Source organism: Nannospalax galili, unplaced genomic scaffold (assembly GCF_000622305.1).
Source record: "Nannospalax galili isolate Female #2095 unplaced genomic scaffold, S.galili_v1.0 scaffold45, whole genome shotgun sequence".
Taxonomy (NCBI): domain Eukaryota; kingdom Metazoa; phylum Chordata; class Mammalia; order Rodentia; family Spalacidae; genus Nannospalax; species Nannospalax galili.
The window spans coordinates 6,308,220-6,329,615 of NW_008355775.1; the positions used below are offsets into that span (position 1 = coordinate 6,308,220).

Consider the following 21,396-nt stretch of genomic DNA (forward strand, 5'->3'; position numbering starts at 1 on the left):
TGCAACTAAGTTTCAAGTAGTCAATGCTGAGCAGCAGAGGACTGCAAATACTGTCAACAATCTAAAAGTGGCTGAGACATCTACATTATCCAGGTCTTTACTGGCCTTTGTGCTTGTCTCAAAACATCTAAAGTTGGTTTTCAAAAGTTAAGCAAATTTCAGAACCCAACAGTCTTAGGTTCCTGCTACCATTTTAATCCTCCAAGTACCCAGTTTATGAAAAAACAACTGACAATTCAATGTTGTTGTTTTTTTTTTTTTTTTGTCTTTTTGAGACAGGGTCTCCCTGTAGTCCCAGCTGTCCTGGAACTCACTGTGTAGACCAGGCTGGCCTTGAACTCACAGAGATCTGCCTGCCTCTGCCTCCCGGGTGCTGAGATTAAAGGCGTGCGCCACCACGCCTGGCTCAATGCTTTTTAAATGTATTAATGGAGACTATGACAATCAATCTTCAAAATAAGGACCTCTGCAAAGAAAGGGCCAAGAATGTGTCTGCACTGTTTAAAAAGGGTTTTTTTGTTTTGTTTTGTTTTGTTTTTTTTTTTGTACTTAAAATATATAGCCAGACAGCCTGAAAACTATCAAGTTAGGTGGCTACAATTTAGGTTTTAGAAAATACCTTGATCTGCTGTCTGCGCAGCATGGCAAGTTCTCTCATGTCTCGGAATGGCTGAAGTAAATACTGGTAGAGTTCAGTTGTAGCTTCTGCAAGGCTGCTGTAGGCTTCATCTTCCATCTGATACAAGTCCAAAAGTTCCACCATGCTCTCTATATTTTTATGTTTGTCCAAGAGCTATGAACAAGAAAGTTTCAATATTAGGAAAACTGAATATAATAGCCTATAAATATTTCATTTGCTTTTGACCCATTATCAAGAGGAAACTAAACACTTGGATTACATTTCATCACTTGTTCCTATGCTTTAAGTATCTCACTACTCAAGACCACTGCTTAATTCACTGGGTGTGAAAGAGTACACACTACCCACCTGCCCTTAAATCTTCATTTATTAGTGTTCTCTAATTATAACCACCCCCATCAATTCATTACTAAGCATTGTGGCACATTCTTTATTCCCAGCACTCGGGAGGTAGAGGATGGTGGATCTCTGTGAGATCAAGACCAGCCAGGGCTACAGGAAGACTTTCAAAACAAAGAAACAAAACAGTAGAGAACAAAGGCAGTGAGTGAAATGCCATCTTCAAAATGCTGAAATAAGGCTGCGAGATGGCTTACTCAATAAAGGCACTTGGAACCACGCCTCATAACCTGAGTTCAATCTTCCAAACCCACAAGGTGCAAGTGGAATTCCCATAGGTTGCCCTCTGACCTCCACATATGTGTGTGTGTGTGTGTGTGTGTGTGTGTGTGTGTATGTTGTTTTGGGGGGGGGTCTTTTTAAGACAGGGTCTCCCTGTAGCTCCAGCTGTTCTACAACTCACTATGTAGACCAGGCTGGCCTTGAACTCACAGTGATCTGCCTGCCTCTGGGATTAAAGGCGTGTGCCACCACACCCAGCTATATTTTTAAAGTATAATTTTAAAAATAATAATTTGGGCTGGGCAGAGCTCAGTGGCAGAGCACTTGTCTGCCCTTTAAAAGGTCTGGGTCTGACTGATTCCTGGCACCACAAATAAATAATGAAGGAAATAGGATACGAATACAATAGCTTGAAGTCAAACTCTAATACATACATACGTATACACACACACACACACACACACACACACAATTAGTTCAAAAGAAGGCAGTAAAAGAGGAAGGGAAAGGAAATGAAAACCGGAAGATACAAACAGGAAAAAAATAGTCACAATCCAACTTATTAAGAATAACATCCAATGCAAATTGACTCCATAAGGTAGTTTGTCAGAATGTATAAAAAAAGACTCAAGCTGGACATAGATCCAGGATTCTCAGATCACACAGGATACTTCACAGAACTACCCATAGGCTTCAGATTCAAGCTGTAGAAAATCAGCTAAGAACTTCAAAGAAATCAGAAGGAAAAACTGCTACAGCTATAGAAGATCAAGAATAAGAAATCCAGATGCTACGCTGGGCATGTTTTGCACACCTTTAATCCCAGCACTCAGCAGAAGGGCTCTTGTGAGTTCCGACCCTGTCTCAAAAAGACCAAAAAAAGAAAAAAAGAGAAAGAAAGAAAAAGAAAAAAGAAATCCAGAGGCTAGAGAGATGGCTCAGGAGTTAGGTTAAGAGAACTTGCTGTTCTTGCAGAATACAGGGTTTGGTCCCCAGCACCCATACTGTGGCTCACAACCATCTGTAACTCCAGTTCCTGGTGGATCTGAAGCCCTCTTCTGGACTCCACAGGCACTACATGTACATCATGTACTTAAATGTAGGCAAGATATTCATGCACATAAAAAATTGAAAGAAATCTTGGGGCTGGAGAGATGGCTCGGTAGTTAAGAACACTTGCTGTTCTTCCAGAGGACCCAGGTTCGATTCCCAGCATCCACACAGCAGCTAACAACTGTCCATAACTCCAGTTCCAGGGCCTCCAACACCCTTTTCTGGCCTCCAAAGGCAATACACTCATACACATAAATGTGAGGAGATTGGAATGAACCATTCAGTGTCCTAGGGGAAACAATTACTGAATCTAGAATTCTTTAACCAGTAAAATTGAGAAATTAAGATATTCTCTAACAAACATGCAAAAAAAAATTTAGTAGAGACAGAGGCTCAAAAGTTGAGATCAGCCTGGGCTACAAAGAGACTCATCTCAAAAACTTAGGGCCAGTGAGATGGCTCAGCAAGTAAAAGCACTTGCCACCAAGCCTGACAATCTGAATTCAATACAGTGACCCACATGAAGAAAAAGAACTAGATCTCATATGTTGTCTTCTGACCTCTATATATGGGCATGCATGATCCACACAGATAAACAAAATTTAAAAGGCTATTAAAAAAAAAAAAAACACACCAACAAGCTACATGCACTAATTGTGAAATGGTAAAACATTGAGAGAGAACTAGTAAATTCACAGGCAATCACCAAAAAAGTTAAGTATAATTGGTATGCTAATGAAGAAAAAAGATATAAATTGCTCAATTAACTGAGAAAATGGGAAAACTAGAGCAACAAACATTAAACAGTCACCATATGAACATCACTTTAAACATCAATGGTCAAAATTGAACTTAGTGGTGCATTGCTATATTCTTAGTACTGAAGACTGAGGGACAGGAGGTTGGCAATATAATCAGACCGCTCTTAAAAAACAAGCAAGAAAGCATCATCAATGACCTAAATACATCAATTGCATGCAACATCACTAGAGGTATTGGTGAAAGATACCAAATTTGTTAGACAGAAAGAAGCTAGTATTTACCTATTATCAAAAGCAGAGTATAAGAAGGAAAAGTTATGTACTAGCATCTCCAATGAGCATACATAGATACCAAATAACTATGAGTAAATTAAATCCACTAGTGTGCAAAAGGAATACTATGTCTTTTTAAGCTAGGTGTAAGTGGATCACATTATAATCCTAGCACTTGGGTGGCTGAAGCAAAATTCCCTCAAGTTCAAGGCCAGTCTGGGCAACAGAGTAAGCCATGGCTTTGAACTCAGGAGTGCACTTACCTGCATGCATTCAAAAACACTGATACACATAAGTAAATAAATACAATGAAAGAGGATCTGTGTAAGGCCAGAATGGTCTACTTAGTGAGTTCTAGGACAGCTGGGGCTACAGAGAGGCCCTGTCTCAAAAAGACCAAAAAATAAGTAAGTAAATAAATACAATGAAACAAAATAAATTATACATCCTGAAAAATATGATTTCTTATAAATATTCAAGGTTGGCTTGAAATTTGAGAATCAATTAATACATCATAACCACAGGCTAAAGGAAAAAACACAAGACCATATTGATAGATGCAGAAAAAGGATTTCATTAACTCCAAGACCAGTCATGATTTAAAAAAAAAAGCAACAAACCAGGAAAAGGAGGGAATTTCCTTTAACTTGATAAAGAACATCAACAAACTCTTCAAGCTAAGGTACAAAGGTGAAGACAGACACTTTCCACTAAGATGAAGCATAAGGCAAGCTCCTCATACCGTGCCTATTAAGCTACAAGTCCTTGCCACACAAGACAAAGAAATTCAGTTTGGAAAGGCTGAAGTAAAACTATTTTTGTGGATGATGTTTTTGTCTATGTGCAAAATTCAAAAGAATCAAAACCAATCCAAATTATATTTTTATTAGCACATATTAAAAGTGAAACACTTTTAGATATCAATCTAGCAATATTATATGCAAGTTCTATTACTGGGGCTGGAGAGATGGCTCAGTGGTTAAGAACACTGACTGTTCTTGCAGAAGACCTGGGTTCGAATCCCAGCACCCACATGGCAGCTAACAACTCTCTGTTAACTCCAGTTCCACAGGATCTGACAGCTTCTTCTATCCTCCATGAGCATTGCATGACACGGGTCTGTTTATCTACATGCAGGCAATGCATACATACACATTAAAAATAATAAATATTTTTTAAAAGTTCTATTATTGAGAAATACTACTAAACTGTTGAAAAATGGAGTCATTCCATATAGCAAAAGTAAAAAGCTGTCAAACTACCAAGTCTCCTTCACTTGCTCTACAGATGCAATGCAATCCTGTCCAAAATTCTAGCAAGCTGTTATGTAGATATTAACAAACTGATTCTAGAGCAAAAAACTCAGAATAAGCAACAAAGTACTGAAAAATGATGCTGAATTGCTATTACCCCATAAATTCAGTTATCATCAATCTACAGTTATCAAGGCAGTGCAGGTTTGGGTAATAAATAGACTGACAGAAGAGAGTCCAAACATAAACCACACAAATACAGTCAATTCACCATTTGTCAAGAGAACAGTAACAATACAAAGTATTTTAAACAGATGGAAGGAGGGAGGGGAAGGAGAAAGGGAGGAAGGGAAGGGAATGGAAGAGAAAAGAAACAAAATCTTACATCACTCACAAAAATAAGTATGTATTATCGATTTAAATGTGAAATGCAAAACTATAAAACTTCGAGAAGATTACACAGGAGAAAACCTAGGTGACTAGCTTTAGTGGATGCAAAATGGACTACCCACAAAAAAAAAAAAAACAAAAAAACCCTAAGTTAAACTGTTTTCAAATTACAAACCACTGCTATGCAAAAACACCAAGAATTCAAAGAAAGCCATGCATGAAGAAAAAACATTTGCAAAAGATGGATTTGATGAAGGACTGTTTCTAAAACGTGGGGTTTTAAAAACATCTTAATCTAATTAGATATTAGGCAAGATGTAGGTGGAAAGTTAAGTGAATGAAAAGATGCTCAAAATCACCTACTTAGAAATTGTGATTTGGGGCTGGAGAAATGGCTCAGTGGTTCAGAACACTGGGTTCAGATCCTAGTACCCACATGGTAGGTAACAACCACCCATAATTCCGGTTCCAGGGGAATCCAACGCCCCTCTTCTGACCTTGGTGGGCATCGTATGACATAGTTGCACTTACATGCAGTCAGGCAAGACACTCAAACACATAAAATAAAAATTTTTTAAATTATGAAGAAATTGTAACTTAAAGTATAAGATACTCATGTACATTCATTAGAAAGGCAAATTCAAAATCCTGACAACAGAAAATGCTGGAAAGGATGTAAAAGGGCAGAAGCTCTATTTTGTTGCTGATGGAAATGCAAAAAGGAGTGCTTTGGAAAACAGCCTTTCAGTTTCCTACACATTTACCTTCACTATATAACCGGCAATCATGCTCTTTGGTATTTACCAAAATGAACTGAAAACCTAGCTACAAAAAAAATCCCACACAAGTGTTTACACAGGTTTTATTTATAAATGTCAAAAATTTGGAAGCAACTAAGATGTCTTTACAGAGGTGAATGATTTAAAAAATGTCAAACCCATACAATGATAAACATACAGCAATAAAAAGAAATGAACAGGATGAAGATACAGCTCAATTGCAGAGCATGTGCTGAGGTCCTGTTTGAAGTCCAGCACTGCACCTGCACACACACACACACACACACACACACACACACACACACACAGAGAGAGAGAGAGAGAGAGAGAGAGAGAGAGAGAGAGAGATACAAGTAAAGGCCATTTACTATATGACTCCAATTATTAATGTATGCATCCCAGAAAAGGCAAAACTAGAAGAGAGTAAAGGACCACTCACTGGTTTTCAGATTCTGGGAAGAGATGGAAATACTTCAATGAATAAGTGGAAACATTTTTACTGCAGGTAAACTGTTCAGTTGACTAATGCACTGGCAGAAACAGGACACTGCATTTGTCAAAACTTAGCAAACTATACAACATAATGAAAACTGTATGTAAACTATAGATTCCAATGAAAATATCTATCAACACTGATTAATGAATTATGCCACACCAATATAAAAATATTATTAACAGGGCTGGAGAGATGGCTCAGTGGTTAAGGACACTGGTTGTTCTTGCAGAAGACCTGGGTTCGAATCCCAGCACCCACATGGGAGTTAACAACTGTCCGTAACTCCAGTTCCAGGGGATCCTATGGCCTCTTCTGTCCTCTGCGGACATTGCACGACACGGGTGCACTTACCTACACGTAGGCAATACATGTATACACATAAAATAAAAATAAGTGAAAAAAATTTTTTAAAGCTAGCAAGGTGTCCATGCTTGGCAACAGCGTCTGCAGGGAGAAGCTGTGGACAGTCTGTACGGAGTCTAGAAATCGCCCTTGACCCTCCCCATCTGTCACCTGGCACTGCACGACACGGGTGCACTTACCTACATGCAGGCAATACATGAATACACGTAAAATAAAAATAATAAAGTATTAAAAAAAATACTGGACTGAGAGCTGGGCATGGTGGCACACACCTTTAATCCCAGCACTCAGGAGGCAGAGGCAGGCAGATCTCTGTTGAGTTCAAGGCCAGCCTGGTCTACATAGTGAGTTCCAGGTCAGCTGAGGCTATAGGGAGACCGTCTCAAACCAAAAAAAAAACCAACAAATCTGGATTGTCAAAGCAGAATAGTGCACAGCCATAGTTCCAGCTACATAGGAGGCAGAGATAGAAGAATCATTTGAACCTAGAGGTTCAAGGCCAGCCTGGGCAATACACTGAGGCTCTGTCTGAAAAACTGAAAAATCCAAAACAAAGTGACTAAAGGCTTAGCTCAGAAGCAGAGTATGTCTGGCAAGGCCAAGGCCTGGGGTGAGGGTGGGAGTCAAGACTTTCAATTATAAACAACTGTACCAAAAGATCATCATATCCTATAAAGTTAACCAAAATAGCAAGATGTATATGTAGCAGCAATAAGGAGCTTGGGAGCCACAGGAGTTTCTAATGATGCACAAAAGGCCTCGAGACCAACCTGTCATTCCTGCTTTGACAATTTAACAGTTTATGAATATTTTGCTTAGGGGAAACCACCTTCCATCATCATAAACATGGTTTTTATTTATCAACCTGATTTTTAGTAGGAACAGGTTTGGATTTCAGAGGAAACCAGCAGTCAGCCAGTATGAATGTCTCAGGAAAAGGATAAAGATTTGCCATAATGGTAGCTCATGTTTATTGTGGATTTCTATGTACCAGGCATAGGACAGGTACTTTACATTGTCTTTCATCTCACTAACAACCTTTAAGATGAAAGTATAATTATATCACTTTAGAAATGAAGAACCGGAAGTGTAGGCTGAGACCTTCACAAAAGTTAAGCTAGTCCAAGAAAGTTATTAACTATCCCCAGACTAACTGGTGCTCTTAATTATTGCCCCATATGGCCTGTACTCATGTGCCAGTCTGTTCTTTAAATCTTTTGACTCTAAGGAGATGGAAATCATGATGAAATTTCATAGAAAAGTGGCAGACTGAATGGAGTGACTGGAAACTGGTGTAGTTAAAGAAAATTGAAAAATAAATGCATAATTTTAGATCCCTCCCCATTTCAATTCCAAAATTTATAAGCATGCTGACACTTCAGATAATAAGATTATTCAACTTAGACAATTTCCACCAAGACAAATAAAAGAGCCTTAATACATTAGCTTTATGTTTCACAAATTTAATACAGGTAAGGAAAAACTCTAGCGTCAACTCTAAGGAACTCCAGGGTCCCAGAAACTTTGTAACATATTGTTTACAAACACAAGCAGCTAGGCAATCTTCACTATGAACTAGCACATAATTTCCTTTTAGTGAAATAGTTCCATTAAACTTTCAAGTTTCAATCTCTTTACCACGAAGTTAATTCATACTTTCTCTTAATCTTTCATTAACCCTACATGTTTAATCTTTTTATTTAGCAATAATATCAAAGTAAAAAAGCAAGAAGTTAACATTCTTAGCTATTCTTTCTCCCTACTTTCAAGTGTAGCCAGAAAAATTTAGCTAGTAAAAAAGATAAATTCCAGCGAAGTTATAAAGGGAAGAGTAAGATTACATCAATGTTATTAATCAAATAAATGTTTAAAATGAAAGTAAGTCAGGCCTAATAGCATACCCTTTTAATCCCAGCATTCGGGAGGTCAGCCTGGTCTACAAGTGAGTTCCAGGTCAGCTGGGGCTACAGGGAGACCCTGTCTCAAAAAGACCAATAAATAAATAAATAAATGAAATGAAAATAAAAGTGATAGCAGGGGAGTCCGTTGATTTAGGCAGCAGTATAGAAAATAAGTTCCCTAGTTCTGTTCTTGGGGGTGACAGGTATTAGGGTTTTGGAAAATTTTTTTTCCAAGTAGGATAGTTGTGATATCTTTAAAGAGAAACATCATCCCATTTAAGCCAATTTACTCCTGACTTAGGACAATATAAGATAGAACTTAGGATATTTAAACATCAGCACAAAATGTATTCCTTCTGTAATTTAAGAACAAAATACGCTGGTGGCGGGCAAAGAAGGTCGAGGTGGAAGGGATGTGCAGCATGGCTTCGCTACGCTGCGCATCTTCTTTAGGGCCTCGTTGCCTCCACAGGTAGCTGGTTCTTCAGGCCACAGAGGAAGGTGTTAGGGACGAGGTGAATACTGGACCTGTTGGCCGAGGAGCCATTTCCTCTTCAGAGCGGCCACTGACTGACCCTTTCTCCTCAGCGTAGCTAATCTTCAACACCCACCCACCCCACCCCCGCCACAGAAAACCAGCCAGGGTGGTAGTGGGAAAGGAGGACGTGAGGGAGAGCGAGGCCGGGCAGGGGGCTGAGGGGCATCATGGCGGGCTTGCTGGGGACGCTCTGAGGGGGTGCAGGGTATGGAGGTCATGGGCGGGGTGGCCGTCTTGAGAGGATTGACCGATCACTGGCCCGCCGGGTCATGGCATCGGTGTTGTGCGGGGGGCTGGATCGTGATACCCCGGGACACGGGACGCTCCATGGGGCGCATGGAACACTTCAGGCGACTGCATCCTTGGGCCTTGTTTTCTGGCGCTCTGAGCCAATATGCTGTATTTCACCCAGGATTTTTTATGTGTAGCTCTGTGGGAGGTTTAGTTTGAATAAATTTTGTTGGGGGTGCATGAAAAAAAAATACACACACACCTTTTTTTGTTTTTTTCATTTCTGAAACAAAGTCTCACTATGTAGACCAGGCTGGCCTCAAACTCATAGAAATCCACCTGCCCTAGTCTCCCAAGTGCTGGGACCCGACCATGTTTTATTTGAGGTAGGAATCTCATTTCATTTTGTAGTCCAGGCTGACTTAGAACCCATAATGATCCTTCTACCTCAGTCTCCCAAATGCTAGAATTACATATGTGAGCTACCACAACTGACTAGAAAAGTATTTTTTTCTTTTGGTCCTGTAGTCCCAGCTGACCTGGAAGTCGCTTTGTAGACTAGGCTTGCCTCAAACTCAAGAGATCTGCCTACCTCCTCCTGAGAACCAGGATTAAAGTGCTTGTACGAATAAATCTTACTGGTGGGGCATGGTAGCAAACACCTTTACTTGTACAAATAAATCTTACTGGTGGGGCATGGTGGCAAACACCTTTAATCCCGGTGCTCAGGAGGAGGTAGGCAGATCTCTTGAGTTTGAGGCAAGCCTAGTCTACATAGCGACTTCGAGGCCAGCTGGGGCTACAGGACCAAAAGAAAAAAATACTTTTCTAGTCAGTTGTGGTAGCTCACATATGTAATTCTAGCATTTGGGAGATTGAGGTAGAAGGATCATTATGGATTCTAGGTCAGCCTGGACTACAAAATGAAATGAGATTCCCACCTCAAATAAAACGTGGTCGGGTCCCAGCACTTGGGAGACTAGGGCAGGTGGATTTCTATGAGTTTGAGGCCAGCCTGGTCTACATAGTGAGACTTTGTTTCAGAAATGAAAAAAAAAAAAAAAAAGTGTGTATTTTTTTTTCATGCACCCTGACAAAATTTATTCAAACTAAACCTCCCACAGAGCTACACATAAAAAATCCTGGGTGAAATACACTGTGTAGACCAAACTAGACTTGAACTCAAGAGATCCATCTGCCTCTGCCTCTGCCTCTGGAGAACTTGTAAAGGCCTACAGATGGATAATCTGGATTGTGAATTTGCTGTGGAAACTAGCCTCCAGCACTTCTCTGAGGGGCTTTCTAGATTAGATTAACTGAAGTGAGGAGACCTACCCTAAATGTGGTAGAACTCTTCCATGGTCCCAAGATCCTGGACTGTAACCTCCAACTCAAAGCCAAAATAAATTCTTCTGTCTTCAAGTTGATTTTGACAGGCATTTGTCCCAAGAACATGGAAAATATTTAATACAAGTAGTCCATGAGGCATACTGGTTTTGCTCAGTGGAGAGACACTGGCATTCTATCTATGCCTGTTTGACACACTGGTATATTTATTCTTAAAACCATTCCCCTCAGAAATGTCCAGTCCATTAAGCTCACCGGTCACATAGCTTTACAAAACTTTCACTATGTACTTAGTATACTGTATGTAATCATAACCAAATTTAAAGGAAAGAATAAAACAATCCTCACAATGAAAAAATAACCATGAACTGGAGGCATATCTCACTGGTACTTGGAAACCTGATAGATCCCCAATACCTCAAAATTCCTGCCCCTGTACTGTTTCAAGAAGTTAGATGCTCTGTTACAAGATGCTAGACAAGGAAATGAACTTTGCCATCTAGTCTAAAAAGCACCAAAAAACCATTTGGTCTTCATCGTGGTTTGTATGACCTGTCACCTAAAAGCTCATGTGTTGAAGGCTTGGTCACCAGACAACTGCACTGTATTTAGAAGTGAATGGAGCACAAAGGAGTAATCTATTGATGGGTTCATAGTTGAACAGGTTACTGGAAGGTAAGGCCTATCTGGAGAAAAGTCACAGGCAGTATGCCTCTGAAAGGTGTATCCTGTCCCTAGCCTGTCTTCCAGCCTGAGGTGAGCAGCCTGGCTCCATCACTTCCTAATTGTCATGATGTTCTGCTTTACCTCAAGTTGAATAGTCAGTCAGTCATTAACCATACACTGAAATCTCTGAAACATGAGCCAAAATCTTTCCTCCAAAATTTTAAGCTGTTTACATCATTTTGACACAACAATGCAGTAACTAAAAGTCTTCAATGCCTAGATCTCTTACCCCTGGAAATTAATCTTTCTCTTATTTAGTAACAAAACTAAGCGGATTCAGAGGGAACACACTTTATCCTATTACAGAGTAAAGAACCAGAGGCTCTTTATATTTCTGGATACAAAAACAAATAAGCATGTACAGGGCTGGAGAGATGGCTTAGCAGTTTAGAGCACTAGCTGTTCTTGCAGAAACCCCATGTTTGAATCCCAGTACTGACATGGCAGCTAACAACCATCCCTAACTCCAGTTCCAGGGGATACGATGCACTCTTCTGTCCTCCCTAAGCACTATGTGACATGAGTGCACTTATATAACATGCAGGCATAACACTTATACAAATAAAAAATAAATTTAAAAAATAAGTACACATTTAAATATCAACAAATGACTCACCCTTTTCAAAGTCCCACTGCACACAGTACTTTATAGTCAACAAAAGACCAAATAAAGTAGCAATGAAGAACAGTAATAGCCTGATCAAGTTACAGGTAAGGGTTTATGACTCGAAGGCAGTTAAGTCAACTTTAACAGTAGCTGTGCACAGCCAAATCAAATCACTTACCTTTTCCCTTCCAAGATGTACTCAGCATGTTTGCCCAAGTTGGCCTTGCTTTAGCAAGGAGGAAACATACCCAAATTTGATGTCTGAAAACCTACTTGACTAGGAATCATGTGATCTTAAATGGCAGGTAAGCAGCCAGCACATGAATTATCAGAAGGCTGAAATCCTGACACCAGCCTTTTGTTTTCACTTTATGGAAGTGCTAATCTAGGAGCATATATTCTTTTCTCCTATGTTTATCTTTTTCCAGATATAAAACAATGACGAGGGGCCAGTGAGATGGCTTAGCAAATAGCCTCCAAGCCTGATGACCTGAGTTCAATCCCCGGGCCAACATGATGGAAGAATGTTGTCCTCTGTCCTCCAACACCCATGCTGCAGCACATGTACATACACAATATAAATAAATAAAATACAATTAAATCAAAAGTAAATTTTTAACATTCATAAATAATTAGCATAAAAATCTTCAGCTTTTAAGACAAAAAAAAATCACAAAAATCACTTCCCTTCATTATTCTTTTAACTGTTTTGTAGCAACTGTAACTTGTAATATTTCCATGAGCACAATTAGTCAAAGCATGAAGCTATAATGCTGACATACATCCCATAGGTCCTAAAAATCTATAGCTTTCTCATGTCTTCAACATGTAACAGCCTGACTTTTACTGCCTCCAGGCAAGACATGATAAACAGAACAGCTGTCCACCTCAAGCACACTATGTACTTTTTACATCTAATCATGAATCATATCTTAATGATCATTCCAATGGAAGAAGACCTCGTAGGTCTTCTACTATACTGTGATTTTTTTTTTCTCTAGTGTATGGGGTTTCACCAGAGTTCCAAAGTTATATAACCAATCCAATTTTTCCAAGAAAACTGGGGAAGTCATTACTGGAGGAAGGGATGCTAAGCAAAGAGTCTACTTATGATGCCTTGATCTTTCTGTTAAAATAACCTCTGAAGTCAGAAGGTGATTCTAGCTGAATCATTTTAAGATACAAAATACACTGGGCGTGGTAGCACAAGAATCCCAGCACTTGGAGACAGACTCTAGTTCAAGGCCAACCTGGTCTACATACTGTGTTCCAGGCCAATCAGAACTACAGTGAGACCCTGTCTCTCCCCTGCCCTCTTCAAAAATAAGGCAACAAATACCCATTGGACATGGTGGCTAATGCCTGTAAATCCCAGCATTCATCAGGCTGAGGCAGCATTGCCTTCAGTTTAAGGCTAGCCTGGCTAGCCAATGAGAGTCCAGCATCAAAAAAAAAAAAGTTAGCCAGGTGGGGTGATGCATGCCTTTAATGCCAGCACTCAGGTGAGGGGTGGGAGGGGGTGGGGGGATCTCTCTGAATTCAAGGCCAGCCTGATCTACAGTGATAGGAAGATCCTATCTCAAAACAAAACAAAAAAAGTTAAACTGATTGGGGATTAGGGTATGGCTCAGAGATAGAATTCTTGACTAGTGTGTCAGAGGCCCTTATCAGGATCCCAGCAATAAGGAAAGCTTGGGGTACTCTAGCATAAATCTTTTCTTGCTGGGCATATCCCAGCACTTGGGAAACAAGGAGGCAGAGGCAATACAAGACCATGATTCAAGGCATTAAAAAAAAAAGTTAGCTGGGCATGGTAACACACGCTTTTGATCCCAGCACTTGGGCAGAGACAAGGTGATCTTTGTGAGTTCCAGGCCATCTGGGGCTACATAGTGAGTTCCAGGCCAGCTGGGGCTACAAGGAGGCCCTGTCTCAAAAAGACAAAATAAATAAATAAATAAATAAATAAATAAATAAGTAATAACTTTCATTTTATTTTATTTTTATTTTTTGGTCTTTTTGAGACAAGGTTTCTCTGTAGCCCCGGCTGGCCTGGAATTCACTATGTAGACCAGGCTGGTCTTGAACTCAGATTTGCCTGCCTCTGCCTCCCGAATGCTGGGATCAAAGGCGTGCACCACCATGCCCAGCAATAACTTTCATTTTAGAATAACTCATTTTATTTCAAATTAATTGAGGCTGCAGTCAAGTCTGCCTGGAGATTTAATACGTTTTTTTGGTTGTTTGGTTTTGAGACAGCTATAGCTCCAGCTGGCCTGGAACTTGCTATGTAGACCAGGTTACAGAGTGCTGGGATTAAAGGCCTGTGCCAGTGCGCGGCCTTTAAGCCTTAACTTCCGCTTCAATAAAATATATAACACCCAGCTGGACTGGAGATGCAGCTCAATGATAGAGCACCGCCTAGCATCCACCCTGGGCTCCACCAATAATATGAAAAGCCCAATACCCAAATGGAAAATTCTCATTATATGTACAAAAAAGAGAAAAACCATACTCTGGTTTTTCTGGAAGCTATCTTTGTAAATGTCAGGGATTTTGCTAAACATTTTCATATAGTCTTAACTTCTAAGACATCCTTTGGATATTTCCCTATATTCTTGCATTAAGAGGTTAAATAAGGCAGGTGAATCTTAGTGCCTAGTCTACAAATTTAAGTTCCAGAACAGGAAGGGCTACATAATGAGCTCTTGTTTCAAAAAAAAGAAAAAAAGGTTAAACTAAGCATGTCACCAGAAAACCCAGGTCATCCTGACTCCAAACACAAGTAAGATGTGCTGTGTGCTTTTGAAAGCAAACATTTCTCTCAAACAGTGGTTTCAACTAGAAATAAGTTAGAAGTTAGCTCATTTTTGTCAACATAATAAATTCCAAAGTAAACAGATTTTTAGATCTTAATTAAGCCTCCAGTAGTAATTGGGATTTGTGAGCTAAAGTACCACAATCAATCATTTAAAAAATAGCTGTGATTACACAGAAACCATTATTTACAAGATCTAGGTCATCAGAGGTAAGCTTTAGTATAGGCCACCCATGCACACACACTGTAATACAAACCTCAACTTTGACCAACAACCACAGCCAACTGCTGCACTGTTTAGAAGCCTTATGACACTTGTATTCATATAAAGATTGGGTGCTTACTGTATAAACAGCAGATACTACAGTAAACTCATATAAAAAGTCTAAGACAAACCTACCAATAACTAATTTCTTATTTTATTTGGATTGAGGCTTTAAGTAGTAACAATCTTATCATTCCTGTCATCTAAAGTAATTTATTAGTATTGTATAAGTTGTAAATTCCCACAAACTATAATAATCACCTGCAGTCAGCTGCCCAAAGGTGTGAATCACAAAGACAGGAGGTCTTTTGTTTTGTTGTTTTTGTTTTTTTGAGACAGGGTCTCCCTGTAGGCCCAGCTGGTCTGGAACTGGCTATATGGACCAGGCTAGCCTAGATCTTACAGACATCCACCCCTCTGCCTCAGGATTAAAGGCATGAGCCACCATGACAAGCTGGGAGGACTTCTTGAGAGCCCTCACATCATCTCACAGGTAAGCAAGTGCTCATCACTGAACTATCTCCCCAGTTCTCTTCTTACTTTTTGTTTTTTGGATAGGCTCTCACTAAAGTTCTCCCAGGTAGGTCTTGAACTTGTGTTCCTCCTGCTTTAACAGCCCAAAGACACTGGTGTTACAGGCCTGGCAACCCATGCTAAATGCTAAAAGAGTATTCCAAATATTAAACCCCAATATGAGTGTTGCAACCTTATAGAAGGGAACAGATGATGTACAATAGTTGTTCTGTATGTTATTGATTTTTATGTTTTGAAAAGAGGTTTAATGTATCCCAGGTTGACTTAAACTTGCTGGATAGAGGATGATGGGATGACCTTGAACTTCTGGATTCTCCTGCCTCCATAGTCCCAGTGCAAGATTATAGGTATAGCGTAAAACAGGTGTATGCAGTGCTGGGGAAAGAAATCAGACTTCATGTATAGCAAGCAAGCATTCCATCAAGTAACATCCACAGCAACTCTATTCCTTTTTGGTATATAGAAGCTTACCAAGTTAGGAATGAGGGCACACACCTGTAATTCTAACAGTCAGGCTCCTAAGGCCAGCCTGGGTACACAAAGATACCCTGCTTCAAAATCCAAAAACTTAGTGTCAAAGGTCAGTGACCTTGAGAAGTTTACCATATGGCTATACAGTCTGTTTTATTATTTTATTTTGGTTGTTTTCAGACAGGGTCTCCCTGTAGCCCCAGCTGTCCTGGAACTCACTAGGTAGACCAGGCTGACCTCGAACTCACAAGAGATCTGCCTGCTTCTGCCTCCCTAGTGCTGGGAATAAAGGCATGTACAACTATGCCTGGCTTATCTGTTTTATTTTTTAAAAGTGGAGTGGATTGAGGATGGCAGTAAGGCATTTTGCCTGGCAGGTGAAAGGCCCTGAGTTTGAATTCTAAAACTAGAAATAAAAACCTCCCCTAATAATTTACTGACCATTTTGAAGGAAAGCAGGTGTGAACTTTATAGCTAGGAATAGTCATAATATAGAAATGAATTTTTAAAAGGTTGAAAAGATAAATTTAAGGGACTCTCAGATACTGAGAGTACTGGCTGCTCTTGCAGAGGACCCAGATTTGGTTCCCAGCACCTACACGGCAGCTAACAACTGTTTGTTACCCAGTTTCAGGCAATCTGACGCCCTCTTCTGACCTCCGAGAGTATTGCATGACACAGGTGCACTGATATCCATGCAGGTAATAATACACTCATACACATAAAATAAATACTTTAAAATCAAAAGGAAAAACAGGACCAAAGTACTAAATTCCCTAAGTAATATTATCTATTAACATGTATAACTTATCAGATATATCTAGCTTAAATAATCATGTAGAATTCCACAAGCTATTGTCAATTGTGGTGTAGACAATACTGAGCCACGTAGAAAAATAAACTCCACAGAGGAGTTAATAACTGCAAAGCCTGGGAGTATTATACCTCTTTGCATGCTATACTGGAAACTACACCACACACACACACACACACACACACACACACACACACACACACAAAACCTACTGAGACAAGTAATAATTCAAGCAGCTGCAGAAACCCCATAATGCAGTTACTTAGAAGTCACTTAGAGGTATCCTCTATACACTTCCATTACCAGCCTCATGGTAGACATCACTCATCAAATCACATCAGTTTTCTTGAACTTTTAACTTCTTAATCTAAGTAAGGGTAGGTATTACAAGCAAAGGACAATAAATTTATTTGTTGTCTGTCCTTAAGAACTATTTGAGTTGGGTGTGGTAGAACAGGCCTTTCTTTAATCCCCACACTCCAGAGGCAGAGGCAGGAGGCTCCAGGCCAGCAAGGTCTACATGGTGAGATCTAGAACAGCTAGGGCTATAGGGAAACCCTGTCTCAAAAAACAATGGGGGAAAAAAACAAACCTATATTTGAAATATCAACTGTATAAAGAACCAGAAATTATTATTAACAAATTTATAATCATTTTGTTTACCAAAACAAAGTATTTTTAAGGTTTTTTTTTTTTTTTTTTTCCTTTGCTAAAGAGACTAAAACAGCAAGGTGCGGTGGCTCACCCCTAGAATTCCAGCACTTAGGCTGAGGCAGGAGAACCAAGAATTTGAGGCCAGCTTGGACAAAGTGATGTAGGATCCCAGCCATTCTCATGCTATAAAGTGAGACTATCAATCAATCACTCAGTTAGCAGAATTTTCACTAGGAAAATGTTTTTTAAAAAAACGTCTTTAGTCCAGAGCTCAGGAGGCAGAGGCAGATGGATCTGTGAGTTCAAGGCCACCCTGGTCTACAAAGTGATTTCCAGACCAGCTGGGGCTACAGGGAGACCCTGCCCCCGCCCCAAATGCAAACCTGCAGAGTGTGGTGCAATACACCTTTAATCCCAGTGGCAAGGAGGATCAATGTTCAAAACCAGTCAAATCTACACAAGGAGTTCTAGGCCTGCCAAGGCTACATAATGAGGCCCTGTCTCAAAAAACAAACCACACACACAAAAGCCACCTCTCATAATGAGTTCTAGAAAACTAATTGTATTTTTGGAAGCTCATTTTTGACCCATTTGAATTCAAAAGGAGACAATCATCTTTTCTGAACTTTAGGGATAAAAAAATTTCTGGTTTGGAAAAAAATAGCAATTTTATATGTATAATTTCAATTTTGGGAAACACTAGCACTACAAATAGATACACTAATTTTGTTTTTGGCACTTAAATGAAATACAGGTTAATATGAATACTACAAAGAAGGCATTTATCACTTCCTTCCAAAATGACTTTTTAAAGGCAGAAGTCTCCAGGAAGTGAGAAAAAGGGAAATAAAAATAGATACTTTGAACTCTAGGATCAGATTATCATGTGAGATGTTTACCATACAGTACACCATGGAGGGGAGTAAGTTGTAAAACTACAGTGGTATGAGAAAGACTTTCCTAAATATTCAAGGATAGCAAAGAAAACATCTAATTTTCTATTAAGAAACCTGAAAAAGTTCCAGCTTCCTGACCTAATAGTAAGATTTAAATAATATATATATGTAGGTAGATGACATTAAAAAAAAACCCATAAAACTTTTCCCCACCCCAAATCTAACTTAAACATACGTTATTAAAACAGTCAATTGATCTGGGTGTGGTGGCTTGAGTCTTTAATCCCAGCACTTGGGAGGCAGAGGCAGGGTAGTCTACATAATGAGATCCAGGTCAGTTGGAGGGGGAGAGGCTGGAGAGATGGCTCAGGCTGTTCTTGCAGAGGAACCGGGTTCGAATTCCAGCACTCACATGGTGGCTAACAACAGTCTGTAACTCCAGTGCCAATGAATTGGACACCCTCTTCTGGCCTTTACTGGCACGGCAGGACGCGGGTGCATAACATAACACTCACACACATAAAAATAAAAAAAAATTAAACCACAGAAAACAAAAAGGAAAGAAAAACCCTAAAACAGCCCATTGCTTTGAGAAACTAGCTGTACTACCCATTTTAAATGATTTTTAGTAAACTTCCTTCAGAAGCTGGTAAGGAGGCATGACTTTACCACTGCAGCGCTCCATTCATATAGCTATTCAGGCGTTTCCCTCATTATTTCCTGTTAGTTTAAGGATTACAGAGCATGGAAAAAGCTGTTACACGACATATAAAAGTATAACAAGCATTCCTGCCCAGGCCTTTCCTTCTACCTAACACAGGACTGAAACTTGAGCCATCTGCAGACTTCAGATAGTCTAAAAATATATTTGTGTCCAATTGCCAGTTGGTACGTTCTCATTTGGACAAGTCAACACACTCAAAACTGAATTTAGGGCTTCGGTTATAGGGCAGTGGTGCAGCACATACAAAACCACGAAACACTGAAAATACAAGTAAATTCCACATCTGCCTATGTTGCCAAGGCACATAACGCGACAGACTATTTTCAGTACATCAACAGGACACCCAGCAAGTGTCTGGGCAAGCTACTACTCCTTTATTATCCAATTTCGCTCACTTAGCCCAAGTTTACAGAATCTCTTGCGTACTTTCGCCTCCTTTCCAGTACTACTAAGTAGTACACTGGGCGCACTTATTCCAACGACTCTACCTGAACAACGGGGAAGACAGGCAGAAGACAGCTCAAAGGTTCTCTGCCGAGCTAATTAAACGAAGCAAGATCAAGAATCCCGTCTCTTTCCTTTTTCCGTGGGCAGAAAAATTAGGAGCTAGTCTCCCGCTTTCGCCCGGGAGGCAGGGAAGCGGGGTTTCCTCTTACCTCTTGGATGCGCTTCCTGGCCCGCTGCAGCACTTCCTCGTAGCCCTTCTGCCGCAACTCGCTGAGGCTTTCGTAATACTCCTCGGGATCGTCGGGCTCGGTGAAGAGCACCTGGGAAAGGATCTTCCAACCGCATGTGTCCAGGCCGTGGCCCAGGTAGACCTGGAGCTGGTAACACAGAGTGTCGATCTCCTGTTCACTAATCTCGGGGGCGCCCCCGAACAGCACGGTCCACATGCCAGATGGCTCCTCGGGGAATACCGGCAGACACCGCTCCAGCTGCGAGTTCACCGAGCACAGCTGCTGGTGCACGGCCCGAAGGTCCTGGAAGGAGAAGAGCCCGGCCCAGCTGCACTCCTCAGCCGGGGACTCCAGCTCGGCGGCGGCCGGCGGCTGCTGCTCCGGGTCGGGCACCGGCAGGGACGCCTCGTCTTCCCTCACCAGGTCCAGCACCTCGATCTCCTCCGATACCGCCCCGGAGGCGCTCAGCACCCTCACGGACGACACCGGACCCTCTTTGGGGACTGACAGAGCCGCATCCCGGCCTTCGGTACCTCTGCGGACCGGGCTGGCCTTGGCGCGCGCGGGGCTCCGGAGCGCACTCTCCGGCCCTTTGCCGCCAGGTCCCCGCGGCACGGGGTCCCCCCGCAGGCTGCGCGCGCTCCGCGGGGAGCCACTCTCCGCCCAGGCCGAGCTCTGCCGCGGCCCGGGGCTCCTGAGCACCGTGGAAGAGGCAGCGGGCTCCGGCCGGCCCTTGGTGGCCGGACTGCCTGGCCCACGGGTCCCGTCGGATGCCGGCGTCCCCGCCTGTTCCCGGGAGCCGCTCCTCTGCCTCTGGGCCGTCCGGTTGTGGCAGGTTATGGCAAACTTGCCTTCAATCTCGTTCCAGGCCACAATGAACACGAACTTGTGCTTCTCGCGCTCATCGAACACATGGGGCCGCACCGCCACCCAGTCGGCCTCGAGCGTCTCCTCCAGCGCAAACGACATGGTGGCGCAGGCGTCGGGCCGCCGGGAGGGCCCGCCCGGCCTGTGCGGCCGTGTCTCGCCGGTGGCTGCGCCGCGCCCCCCGCTCACCCTCGCCGGGCGCCTTCAGCCATCTTAGAGCGCCGGTGCCCTTCCCTCCGCTCGCAGGCCGTCAGGCTCCTTTGTGGCGCGGCTCTCGGAAGACACAATACGCGTCCCCAGAGCAGGTAGTTCACATGGTCACGTGCGGCCGGATCTGTTTACAAGCCGTGCTACCGCAGCGCCAGGCCGAGGGCCGCCCGATGCGCCCCGCTCGAGGCCGCCGGACTGCGTGTGCGGGGTGCGCGGCTGCTGGGCGCGCGTCCGCCGCTCGCCGGGGCTGACCTCACGCCGCAGCTCTGCCTCCGCCTCCGCTCTGCCTCCGCCTCCCGCGCCGGACCGCCGACCGAGAGATCGGCCTCCTAAACTCTGTGCCTCGGCATCGGTACAATGTTGCCATTCGATTGCTGACGTCGGCCGGCTCCACGAGGGACGTAAACACGGGCACGTGCCGCACGCTGATGACGCGGCGGCGGCGGTGCGCCCTGTGCACGCGCATGGAGCCCCGCCCCTCCACAGC

General features: G+C 42.1%; 1 protein-coding gene across 1 annotated transcript in view; it reads right to left on the reverse strand.

Moving 5' to 3' along the window:
* The window catches only part of Jmy (junction mediating and regulatory protein, p53 cofactor), a 74,722-nt gene extending 53,406 nt beyond the window's left edge, over nt 1-21,316 (reverse strand). Inside the window, exons 1-2 of the mRNA XM_008853333.3 lie at nt 19,812-21,316; nt 620-793 (exon numbers count right to left, since the gene is read on the reverse strand). Of these exons, the coding sequence (XP_008851555.1) occupies nt 620-793; nt 19,812-20,801 (1,164 nt within the window). The 5' untranslated portion in view covers nt 20,802-21,316. The remainder of the gene's footprint in view (nt 1-619; nt 794-19,811) is intronic.
* Nucleotides 21,317-21,396: the final 80 nt, after the last annotated feature.